Source organism: Platalea leucorodia, assembly GCF_965183815.1.
Source record: "Platalea leucorodia genome assembly, chromosome: Z".
Classification (NCBI taxonomy): Eukaryota; Metazoa; Chordata; class Aves; order Pelecaniformes; family Threskiornithidae; genus Platalea; species Platalea leucorodia.
The window spans coordinates 72,075,667-72,087,453 of NC_138858.1; the positions used below are offsets into that span (position 1 = coordinate 72,075,667).

The following is an 11,787-nucleotide window of genomic DNA, read 5'->3' on the forward strand; positions in this document are numbered from 1 at the left end:
GTTCGGCGCTCGAGGTGTTTCCCGCTGGAAATGCGAAGCTGCTGCTTGGGGTACCTGGAAATCGGTGGGTGATTCTTGCACTGAATGTAATGGTGAGCTATAAAAACGCAGCACTGGAGCTGAACCTTCAGCCTGCAGTTAAACATTTCGACAAACACGCAGTGATTTCCAGGGGCATGTTCTTCTGCACTTCAACCACATTTAGTGCTCTTGTAAATTACTTGGAAGATGGTGCATACCCAAGAGGGTTGAAAAAAGACGTTATCAACATTATTCTCATCCTAAATCCAAAACACAGCTCTCTACCAGCTACTAAGAAGAAAACTAACTCTATCCCAGCTGAAACCAGGACAGGGGTGGAATGGCTTTTCATTGACCTCTGGTGGCCTCTGGCTCTAAGTTGCTGGCCTGCTTCTTTCTGCTCAAGCTTAGCTATGACTTCACTTCTGCTAAGGACCAGAAAACCCTCCTGGCTCAAAACATCACCCATGAGCAACAGCCTGCCACAAATCACCCCTCACTTTCTGCAAATGTGGGGGCCCCCATTTCAGAAGAGCAATTTGAGAAGCGGGAAGCCAGGGTGCACAAACCAAACAACCTCTCTTCTCCCATAGAGCTGGAAGCATGTTTTCTGGAAGGATATTGAAAGGTAATTGGCAGTGGAGAGAGGAGAGTCTGGTTCTCCTGGATATGATGTCAGCTCCCCTGTGCTTAGCTGTCCTGTCATGGCTGTCAAACCTCAGGACGGCTCCCCACGCTTTGCAGGACACGGGGACAGGGCTGGTGGCCCTGAGATGAGCTCACAGCAGCATGGTCAGCCCAGCCCTGTTGACATTAAAAAACACCAAGCTGAATCTCACGAGTGATGAGACAATCATAGTGGTTGTACCCACTGCATATCACAGCATGCCTGCCTTGCTCTGCGTGGCTCAGGTAGCAGGTCAGAGTGTCCTGGAAGAGCCTCACGCAGCCCTTTCACCAGTACAGCACAACAAAGAGGAGAGCATTGTGTTGGCACTGACCCAGCTCCCTGTGCTGGCCCCAGAGCTCAGAAGTCATCTCCCTGCACCCATCACCCGCTCTTCATCACCAGGAAGGCTACAGTCCGTCAAAGTGCTCTGACCTCCCCCAGCCTTCCCCTTCATGTCAGACCGAGACCCTACTTGTCATCCCAGAGGGTGAAAATTTTCTTTATTGGACGATCTGTTAATGGCCCAGGTTAAAGACATCTCTCTGGGGCTCAGGAAGGAGGGAAGGGAGGGAGAAGGTGATACAATGCATCTGCAAAACAGCAGCCTCACTCCCCTAGATACAGCCACCCTTGCCAGCCCCTGCCCAGCTCCATTCAGACAGCAGGACCTACCTCAGGGATGCACATGGTCCCTCACATCTCCAGCTTTGCACCTGAACCCCCCCCCCCCCCCCCATCCGTATAAGCAAGAGCTCTGTTATCTGTCCTCTCCTCAGAGAAAGAAACAGTGGGTTCTGAGTGAAAGTGCTGATAAGGAGGGCTTTATCTTTCCCTTGGTTATTTTCAGATAAGATTTGTTGCTTGCAGGCACACCTTTCTTACTGGCTGCCAAAGAAGCCAGTTAGAGTGAGAGCAGCTCTAAGACAGAGCATGCATTACCTGAGGTGACTCCAGGACCTCGTGGCCACCAAAGGCATCTCTGCAGAGGTGGACAGGGGTAGTTTCTCTGGTTTCTGTGAGCCTCTGCACACAGGCAGCTCCGCAGCCCTCTCAGCGCAGGATCGGACAACTGCCCATGTGTGTTTCAGCAACGAGCGTTGTCCTGTGTTCACGGAGATCTCGCCCTGCCAGGCCTTCACCACCTCCTGCAGCTCCACTTCAACACCAGCGAAAGGGGGTCGTGGTTGTTTTGTGCCCTCCTTAACTGACAGAGACTGTGAGATGAGTCTAAAACCTCCCAGAGGTTGCTTCTCCCCAAAATCTAGAGAGCTCTGGGAACCAGGCAAGCCTAAATGTCTGCAGACATGGAGGGGGGCAGCGTGGCTGATTCCCTCTCCCTGTGAGCACTGCAGAGGGTTGGAGAGCTGCCAAGAGCCACCAGCTCTTGCTGGCCTTCACCATGGCACATGTGGGGCTCTGCCATGCAGAAGGGTCTCCTGGCCTGCCTGGCAGCAGCAGACCCTACAGCCCAGCCTCCTTGCAATGTAGTGCGGACACAGCACAGCTTTTGCGATGGTGCTCAAGCATAACACGGCCTCCTGCCTCTGGCTCTCCTTCAGGCCAGTGCAGCCTCGGCTGCCTTCACCCAGTGCCTTGGTCTGGAGTCAGCATCCTCCCCGGCTGCAACTCCCTCCACGCCACAGGGCTTCTGCGAGGCCCTCAGGTTATGCTGTAAGTATTTGGGGTTATGAACAATGTTTGGGTAGCTCATGGCAGAAGGTGAGAGATCTTGCTCTGCTCCTGCTGGTATCAGTCGCTGTAGGGGAGAGCACAACCTTGCGTTAGCTGATAGGTCTGTGGAGAGGAAAACAATGCCAGGACACCTGCGTAGGGAGACCCGTCCCTTCAGGAGCTGCCTGTGGGGAATGGGCTGCATTGGCTTGGTTATGGGGCTGCTGGATGCTTTCTGCTTTGACACCCACCAGGTGCTTTAGAGCTTCTGGTGGTGTAACTGCAGAGGTCATCCCAGGATTTCGGGGTGTGGAGGCTGTGCTAAGCACTTGTGAGCGCTTGCCCCTTGTGTGATGTCTCTGGGACTGAAGCAGGAGCGGGTGTCAGTGATGTCCATCCTGTCACTGGAGAGATGGTGTTACTGGTGTCACTGGTGAAATGTCACATCTGCTGAGATGCAGAGCCTGCAGGGCTCTGGGACAGCAGCAGCGACATCTCCAGAGACACAAAAAATCCATAAATCTCCCAAGTTGAGGGTGACCTCAGGGCCTGGCCAGCCCTGTGCTCTAGGACACAGGCCCTTGGTAAGTCAGATAACAGCAACAGAGACCTCCACCCCACCTCAAGAGGAGAAAGACCCTCTGTGTCAGGACATTACAGGAAAGTAAGAGAGCCACCACCCCTGCCATGCACGGGAGAGAAGACCGCAAGACCCGAAATGTGGGAAGAGAGAGAGGGTGCCCCATTCCTTCCTGGCTTCAGGAGGAATCCTCAGTGTGTGGCTGGGGAGCCAGGGACACAGCAGCTGTGTAGAGCGGCTCCTGTCTCTGCCCTAAATGGCATTTCCCTGACAAAAGTGTATGGTTCAGCCAAGTTTCAGCCTGTCACACTGAGCTGTTTTCAACCATCTTTTGTTTGCCGAACGCAGAGGCTCAGCAAGGTCGGACTGAGGTTGCCCAGAAATTGAAAACAAAACACTTTCCAGGCTTTAGGAAAGCAAGCTGTTTACCAGAGAGGAACACAGACTGTGAGAAAGACCTTCAGACTGAAGATAATTAAGGCAAGTGACTGTAGAGTTTATCGGGTGGAGGAAGAAGGCCAAGCCAGGCAGCTCCAGCCAGCTAAAAATCACGGTGGGTTTCAGCTTTACAACACCCCTTGCATTTCTGCAAATCAGAAATGCCTTTCAGAAACATGGATGGATGCTGGTCTGCATGCTTAAACTGTGGCATGGTAAGTGCAGCCTTCCATGGGACCACCACCCAGGTGAAACAGCCTGCTAGCAGAGAGGGCAGCGGGGCTCGTGAGCTGCAGGCAGCAGGCAACTCCCAAAGGACTGCCTTTGCACAAGCAACTGCATTCCCCCTCATCATAACCTGAAAGAAGCATAGAAAGCAGAGTGATGAATAGAGCTTTATTACTTACAAGGAAGGGACTGGTCAAAATAATTTTTCAGTACGGACTTATCAGTGTTTTTCAGGCAGGAGTCAAAACATTAACCAAAATCCCCAAACATAGAATCAGAACGAAAGGTGAGTGCTATATTTGTTATCCTGGTGATCACTTTCCAGAGGAGTATCCAAATCTTCTGGTATTTCTGCTTCTGCTGCTTTCAGTGCTTCCTCTTCACCTATAAAGCATATAAGAGACCGATCATGTCATATTGGGGAGGCTCTCATGTGTTACCCCTCCATGCCATGCTAAAGCCCCCATGGCCAGGCTCCTGCGATTGCCTGTGGTATTAAGTAGCTCCTGGTGGCCTGCCTGTTTTTCAAAGGACACGGCAGTCCTAGGGGTTGTGGAGGGCAGTTGGAGAGGGCAAAGCCCCAGCGGGTTTAAAGGCAGGAGGCAAATAAATGCAGCCCTGATGCTTGCCCATTTCAGGATCTCAGAGCTGGGAGCTGGACTGGTGTGATATGCCCCAGTCAGCCCCAGTCCCCAAGATGCAGAGTGGTTGTTTTCCATGGCACGAGGGCATTGCATGTCCCTCAGCGAGATGCCTCTTCTTCTACCTGGCACAGACATAGCTGGAAATGCAGTAATCAGGGGTCAGAGGATGGTCAGCTCCTCTGAAGCAGATCCTAGGTTTTCCTGGTTTTGAAGCAACCTGCATGCTTGGCCCACTGACCGCTAAAGTAAATGTGCTCTCCTCTTCCTAAGCCAGATCTGAGAGCAACTGCTGCTGGCCGAAGCTGCATTAGCTGTAGATGGATTTCCCTAGCCCAGATGGCAATCTGGCATTCAGAGCAGCTAAGTGCCCTCCGTGCCTCAGTCCAGGCAGGTCCCATAGGGGTAGTCCCCTGCAGACACCCACCCCTTGCCCTGGTGCCCACCTCTCCCTGCCCCCCACCCTGGTGTCAGCCCCAAAACCGGGTAGGCTGTGGACAGAGCGTGTCCAGGCTTTGGCTCTCCCTAACTAGCTCTGGCCTCAAGAGACCACATCTCTCCACAGCATCTCTGCCCTAATCTGGCTTTTGGCAGAGCCACAGAGGCATCCTTGGGACAAGGAGCTATTTAGGACCAGGGACTACAGACCCCATGCCAGTGACTCTACTGACAATAGTGGGCTTTCTATCACTCCCCATGACATGGACAGCGGTATCTACCCCCACAGCCCCAACATCACCCCCACCCCTTTCACAGCTATCCAAGTCACATTTGGTGGGGTAGGGACCCGTGCCCTAGTGGTGCCACGGGCTGATAGTTGATAAGGTCGGCAGCCTTGGCTGACCATCCTCAAGAGGTGGCACTGCACTGCTCCCCAAGCCTCCACGGGGCCAGCGGCTCTCTGGCAACTCACCTGCAGGATCCTGCTTCTCGGCTGCCAGCTCCCCCTCCGCTGCTCCCGGTTGCATCTCACTGACCAGGTCTTGGAGAGTTGGCACAGGCGGGTGTTCTTGCTGCACTGGCTCAGGTGGTGCCGGTTTGGAGGGTGCCGGCCCGGCCTTCTCCTGTGAGTCTGGCTGGGTGTCCGGCTCCAATTCTGGCTCCAGGCTGGGCTCCACTACTGGCCGGCGGCCCTGTCCCCGCCTGGCTCCTCTACCTCTCCTTTGCCGTTTGTTCTTCTCCTGGTCCCTGCCAGGGGATATCACAGGGGTGAAGAGTTGTGCATGGGGTGGATGACTTTCCCTCCTGCCCCAAGGCTGCTTTGCTGGGCCCCTGGCTGTGACTGCAACCCAGTCCTTCTCAGCAGAAGCTGCACTTCTGCAGCCCTCCTCCCCAGCCCTTCATGGCAGCCTCCTGTGGCTGCACTGGGGGGTGCGAGCTTGGGCACCAAATTTTTCCCTGGCCCCATGCTGTGGTTGAGGATTGCTTGCCATCCAACCCACCACCTACATAACCCACCCCCAGCTGTCTTTGCCCCCCAATGCCTTCAGCAGCTACTGGCTGCAGGTCACCTTTCCCCACTGAAGGCTGATGGGGCCCAGGTCAGCTCTGTCCTTGTGTGAAGATGGAGGGGCTGGGCTGCCATGCCTGGGCTCAGGTTAAGTGCACCAAGAAGATGACTCCACAGCATAAGCAAGATTTACCTCAGAACCCACTGAACTGAGTCCTTCTCCTGAGCTTCTGCTTTTCTTTTCCGGAGCAGCTCCCGGTCTCTCAAGCGGCGGGTGATGATGACATCTACAAAGACAAATTGAGTGCTAACATGAGATCCTGACCAAGAGACAATTCAGTCCCTCCCTGCCTGGTGACAGAGCACTGATGCTCTTTTTGTCATGAAACGGGCCTTGATACAAAACTACTTGGGTCCTGTACTTCCAGCTCAGCCTCAGTGGGTAGGATCCGATGACACACCACCCAAAGCTCCCAGGCTCCTGTGCTGGAAGTTACTCTAAATTTCTAGCTGCAGTTTTCTTCCTGCTGCTGCGGCCTTGGGGTGACCCTTGTCCAACCTACTCACCCCTGTAGGGACCTGGAGCCTGATGGAAGCACGGGGCAGGCTTCCCATGCCATGAGGACACCATGAAATCCCTTGGCTAGACGTCACTACAGGCTGCAAGATAATAATTCTTTGCTCCATTGTTACCCTTTTCCCCAGATAGCTGCAACTGGCCACTGCTGCAATTAAGATGCTCATCTAACTAACTAACTAAGGAGAAAGCCTTGCCCCGCAGAACAGCCAGCCGTACAACATAGGAACAGGTCTGTGGGGGCGAGGGGGTGAGCCAGAGGGCACAGGCTTTCCCGTATACAGATGCTCATGTGTATTAGGCTGAGAGCCTGTTAGGGGATGGTGACCCAACCAGAGACCAGAACAGGGCTAGTACACACTGCTGGGTGTGAGGAGACTAGTCCCAAAGACCACACAATCAGCCCCAAGCTGGTCTGCAGCTATGAAGACGACCATGGCAGAGCTGAAGACAGGCTGACTCATGTGAGAAAGCTGCAATGCTGACTCTACCATTTGAGCAATATGTGCAGGTTACCTACAGCCACCAGGAGAAAGGGGCACCCCCTGGGTCCCAGTCACCCTGTGCAATGCCTTCCTAGGCCAAGGTAAATTGTGCCCATTTCACTGGCTGCAAAGGGCTCCAAATGCCTTCCTGAGGCAACGACATCTCAGCCATCTACACCTGGGCAAATGAATTCCTAAACTTCACTGAAGCCAGCACTGAACTTCCTCCCCCATATCTTTGTCCTAACAGACAACATCCCTGATGATGTGGCCATAGGTCTTGTGGTTTCTGATCCAGTCAGCCCCGAATTTTCTAGCTTGGTCTCTAGCCTATGATAATAAAGATGCGGCTTAGATCAAGTTGCACGAGACTGCTCCCTTGAGATGAAGGGCATTATTCAGGAGCAACACCACTTCCCCGGGGCCAGGAGGGAGAGAGGACTCTTCCCACGCATGCACTGAAGAGGTCACAAAAGCACTGATTTTCATAGTTTCAACAAAACCCACACAATGAAAAAGCAAAACTACGACCTGCTCCTTCCAGATGTAATCAGATCCAGCTCCTTCCACAAAAAGCCTCAGCTTACACTGAAGTATTAGGTCAAATCAGTGAAGAATGGGCATTTTGTCATTCCCTTGTCCAGCTAGGACAGCTGGCAAGGTGAAAAGGACTTCCGAGGCTGAGCTGGGACTACAGCTCTTGTATCCCAGATGTCCGTTAAATGCAAGAAAAAACATAGTCCAGGACAGAAAAAAGCAAAACTGACAGCAGTAGCCAACTTCTACCCAAAGCAGATCTTTACACAAGACACTTCTGATAATTTGTAATAGTCTTGCAGAAATTTAGCTTGGAAAGGATTTCTGTTCCAATGTCCTCATCAAAGCAGGACCAACTTTAAAATTACATCAGGCTGTCCAGGACCTTGTCCAGGGAAGTTGGGAATCCCTCAAAGCCCACCCCTCTGGTCTCTGCACCACTCTCACTGTTCATTTTTTTTCCTTTCTATCCAGCCACGTTTGCAACACGGACCTGGTGCCTCCTGTCCTTTCCCTGCGCACCCTTAAAAAGAGTCTGGCTCTCCTTTTTCTGTAACCCCTGTCAGGCAGAGGATGACTGCAATGAAATCTCCCTCTCAGCCTTCTCTTCTCCTGGCTGAACAAGCCTGGTTTCCCCTGCCTGTCCTCGTATGTGATCTGCTCCAGCCTGCAGCAGTCTTGGTGGCCCTGCACCGGACTCATCCCAGTATGCCTTTGTCTCTCCTGTGCTGAGTTGCCCAAATCTGGGCATGGTATTCCAAGTGCTGCCTAATAATAACAACAACCACCATCACAACCACAAAATAAAAAAATAATCCTACTTTCTGCTGTTGCCTGTTAGTTTTTGTGTTCTTTTATTGCAGTTTTTTGTATGGTAGTTCCAGGAGCCCCCTTTGCTCTGAGCACAGTAGAGCCATAAGATGATGGCTCCTCTTCTAAAAAAATTCCAGCCTAACCAGACCAAAGAGAAGCGGCAGAGCAGAATGCTATACAGATGTGAAGGCTGCATGCAATGACAGAGCCAGAGTTTCTCAGTCGTGGCAGGAGCATCTCGGCATGACCAGAGATGGTGTCAGCCTCTGAGATAAAAAACACTGCACTTGGACGGCACAATGTACAGCCAAGTAGACGTTCCCCAAAGGGGAGGCTGTTCCCTGATGTGAAGCAGTATCAGAGGCAGCAGGGCACAGCCAGCAGGAGATGACTCTGCCATCCACACAGCAAAAGGCAGGAAGCTGCCTGGGAAGATGAGGTTACAAGTCGCAGTAGCAGGATCTGCACAGGCCTTCAGTTTAACTGCTGAAGTACATAACCCCTTGCACATCCCTTTGCAGCCAAGGTACCTTTCTTTCCCTTTCAAAATGTCTAGTGAGCCATAAAAGCATTTTTAGCTGCTTGCAATCACTCTCCTTCTCAGCCCACCCTAAGCAAGTTGTTTTCAACAGGTAGCAAACACCCCTCATTCACTTCTAACAGGTCCAAACGAGCACTCCCACAGCTGCTCCAAAGCTGTCTGTCACCTGCTGGCACTAGGCAGGAAAGATCACAGTAACACATCTGCATCCTGATAAAAAATTATTTAGCCGAGGACACAAAGATACAGAGAAGAAACAAAAAGAAAAAAAATCCATCAAGCTAAGAGAACAATGAGACAGTATTGCCAGCCTGCAAACAAGCAATACACTGGTGCTGCCTGAGGAACTTGGTCTGAGTTGAAAAGCCTTTATAGGTGCTACTGCCTTTGTGATCTGTAACACAACACGGAAAAAAGCCACATATATTTGCAGGTAAATGTGCATCCTCCATCCCCCAAGCATAAACTGGTAATTATTAACTCCCTTTTTAGAAACCACTGGTGCCAAAGATCATTCTCTCCCCTCTTTGAAAACTCAAGTTAGGAATGGTCTCATCATTACCTGGCACAGCATACTCTTCATGGGCTGAAGACACTGGCAGGGAAGAATCCGAACAATGATGGTCTTTGCTTGAACTCTCCATTGCTCTTTGCAGTTTTAGACAGAAAGCAGCTTAGTTCCCTGGGAAGAGCATCTGGAGATACTGGTGCAGGACAAGGAGAGCTTGAAAAAAATGCAGACTGCCCGCCCCAAGCCTCTTATCTGGCCAGGCCACTAGGAGGGCAATAATATTCTCCTTATCAGAGTGCAAAGGTGTGTGAGTCTCTGCCCAGGATCTACTGTGCACTTCGCAAAACATGTTAGTGCTTTCATACAGCAAATAATTCCACTTCAGATGGGAAACTTACACTCACTGCTGCTAAACTGTGACTCAAAGACCTTCCTTTATAGTAGAGAAAAGCTGCACGGCCGGGGAGGATGCAGCACTGCCTCGCTGCTGCTTTCCAGAGTGAGATGCAGGGAGGTGTTGTTAATCCTTGAGGACTCCTTGCGAAGTCTGAAACGGGATATATGCTGTTTGCATAGGTGTTTGCATAGGTGTTTGTAAGGTGTTTGCATAGGACCCCAGCAGTGCTGGTGGGAAGGGACCTCCGTCTCCACTCCACTCCCGCTCACAGCAGGACTGTCTGCTGCATGAGGTCAGGGCAGCTGTGGCATCATATGCTTTGGAAACCCCCAAGCCAAAATGTGATGTGTCCAAGGGCTGCACCACCTTCCTGGGAAATCCAGACAGAATAATGAATCCACACGGGGACTCCCGCCAAGGGTCTGTGCATGTTGAGGACTTTCCAATGACTTGTTGGTCCAGTACTCGGTGGATCAAGGCTATGAGCAAAGCACTTCCCTTGTGAAGCAGGATGGCAATGGGCAGCCCCAGTAAAACCAGTGGGAAGACCCAGCTGGTCCCTTGCTTCCACAGGAGGCTATCCCTTAGTGGTTGCTCCTAGCTCCCTCTTGCCCATCGTGGCCCCAGACCTGCACATCATGCAGGCTCACGCAGCCTCTCTAGGACCGTCTTCGGGGCCAGTATAGCTGCAAGGGGGAAGCTTCTGCTTGGTACAATGGCTTCGATCCTGAGATCCTGCTCCTTGCTCTGTGGTCTGCATGGCCAGGCCCCCAGGTCGGTCTGCCTCAGTTTCCTGCATGTGAGATGAGGTGGGAATCCTGGCCTCCTCTGCAAACTGCCTTCAGAGTTTCTCATGCCAGGATAGCGCAGAAAAGCTTAAGATTATACCTGTGCATAACAATTCTGCTGCACCAGGGGCACATCGCCACTTTGCCAGTTTCTAACACACTCGGTGCTGGAGTATTTGGGATTCAGCTTCTACCAGCGCTTTTCAGATATTCAGATATTCATCTGCTTATGCTCTGGTGAGATGCTAGTGCTCCTAACCCCACCTCCCCAAATGAATTCAAAGTGGCTGCAAGGTTGGTAGAAGACCCAACAATGTCGCTACCCCCAGGTCCTCTGGGAATTGCTTGCCTTTCATGGCAGGGATGATCCCACCTCCTTGTGCAGTCCTAAGACTTGCCATGGAGCAGAGCAGCTCCTCAGGGGTGAGCAGATCTGGCCTGCCTCCAATTCTTGCCAGGCTTTTTTTTTTTTTTTTTAAATGTACAGCCTTTGCTCTCTGAAGGTTCTCTCTCTAGGTCCCTGGGAGCTCCAGAGTTTGAAATTCCATGCATGTGGGTTTCTTAAGACGTAACCTGGGTGTCCGTGGTCATCTCTGCTGCCTTTCTGCTTATCCCTTGAGTTACCACGTCGCTCTAGGGCTCCTCCCCTGTGTCCATTGCAGATTACATGGTACCTCCAGATAGGTGAGGCAGGTTTAACAGCCCCAAAAGAAGCAGCAGGGTGGTGGCAGCAGAGCAGATATGGAAAGGCTCTGATATGGGAGGGTGGGCCAGGAGCATGGATGGCATAAAGAGATGTGAGGCTTCCAAGTGATTCACAGGGGAGTTCCTTGTAGCTCAGTCACAAGTGAGGCAAGGTGTCCCATGCTGGTGAGCGTGTCCATGTTCCAGCACTGTGTGATGCTGCACAGCCCTGGGGTCACCCTGCCTCATGCAGACATCCTGAAAACTGTGTCTTGCAGGATGCTCAACCAAAGACAGTGCTTGGGGAGGAGGAAAACATATCACACCTCGAATACTGCGGTTGTTGTACAGCTTATTTGAGGACAGAAACTTGAATGCGGTGTTTCTTCACCGAAAGAGTTGTCAAGCACTGGAACAGGCTGCCCAGGGAAGTGGTTGAGTCCCCATCCCTGGAGGTATTTAGAAGACGGGTAGATGTGGTGCTTAGGGACATGGTTTAGTGGTGGACTTGGCGGTGCTAGGTTAATGGTTGGACTCAATGATCTTAAGGGCCTTTTCCAACGTAAATTATTCTATTCTATGATTCTATATGCCTGGATACAGAGGGACATCACATCTGGACAAGCTCTTACAAAGAGCTTGACATATTCTGGGCTGCTTGCAGGTGATATGAAACATGGAAGAAAGGGTGGAAATCCCTGGGTGTTTCAGTGCTCCATGGGAACCGGGTGCGTGCTCAGGCTGTGGCTAACTCA

At 51.9% G+C, this 11,787-nt stretch overlaps 1 protein-coding gene across 2 annotated transcripts; it reads right to left on the minus strand.

Annotated features, from left to right (window-relative positions):
* Nucleotides 1-565: 565 nt before the first annotated feature.
* HEMGN (hemogen) lies at nucleotides 566-9,393 on the minus strand. 2 transcript variants are annotated; one of them, XR_014230660.1, is made up of 6 exons: nucleotides 9,215-9,393; nucleotides 5,893-5,986; nucleotides 5,163-5,437; nucleotides 3,788-3,992; nucleotides 1,631-2,447; nucleotides 566-825 (listed from the first exon to the last, which is right to left on the minus strand). XR_014230660.1 is itself a non-coding variant. In XM_082336006.1 (4 exons), exons 1-4 carry the CDS (start codon nucleotides 9,294-9,296, stop codon nucleotides 3,883-3,885), a joined length of 561 nt encoding a protein of 186 aa, XP_082192132.1. In that variant the 5' UTR covers nucleotides 9,297-9,393; the 3' UTR covers nucleotides 3,777-3,882. The 2 variants fall into 2 exon arrangements, 1 of the variants encoding a protein (XP_082192132.1); XM_082336006.1 differs by lacking the exons at nucleotides 566-825; nucleotides 1,631-2,447 and having other exon boundaries at nucleotides 3,777-3,992.
* Between the last annotated feature and the right edge of the window lie 2,394 nt (nucleotides 9,394-11,787).

Coding starts and splice junctions, on each gene's coding strand:
- HEMGN (XM_082336006.1), bottom strand. CDS start 9,296: ATGGAGAGTTCAAGCAAAGACCATCATTGTTCGGATTCTTCCCTGCCA. Junction 5,987..9,214: donor TGAAGAGTATGCTGTGCCAG/GTAATGATGAGA, acceptor TTGTCTTTGTAG/ATGTCATCATCACCCGCCGC. Junction 5,438..5,892: donor TCAGTTCAGTGGGTTCTGAG/GTAAATCTTGCT, acceptor ATCCCCTGGCAG/GGACCAGGAGAAGAACAAAC.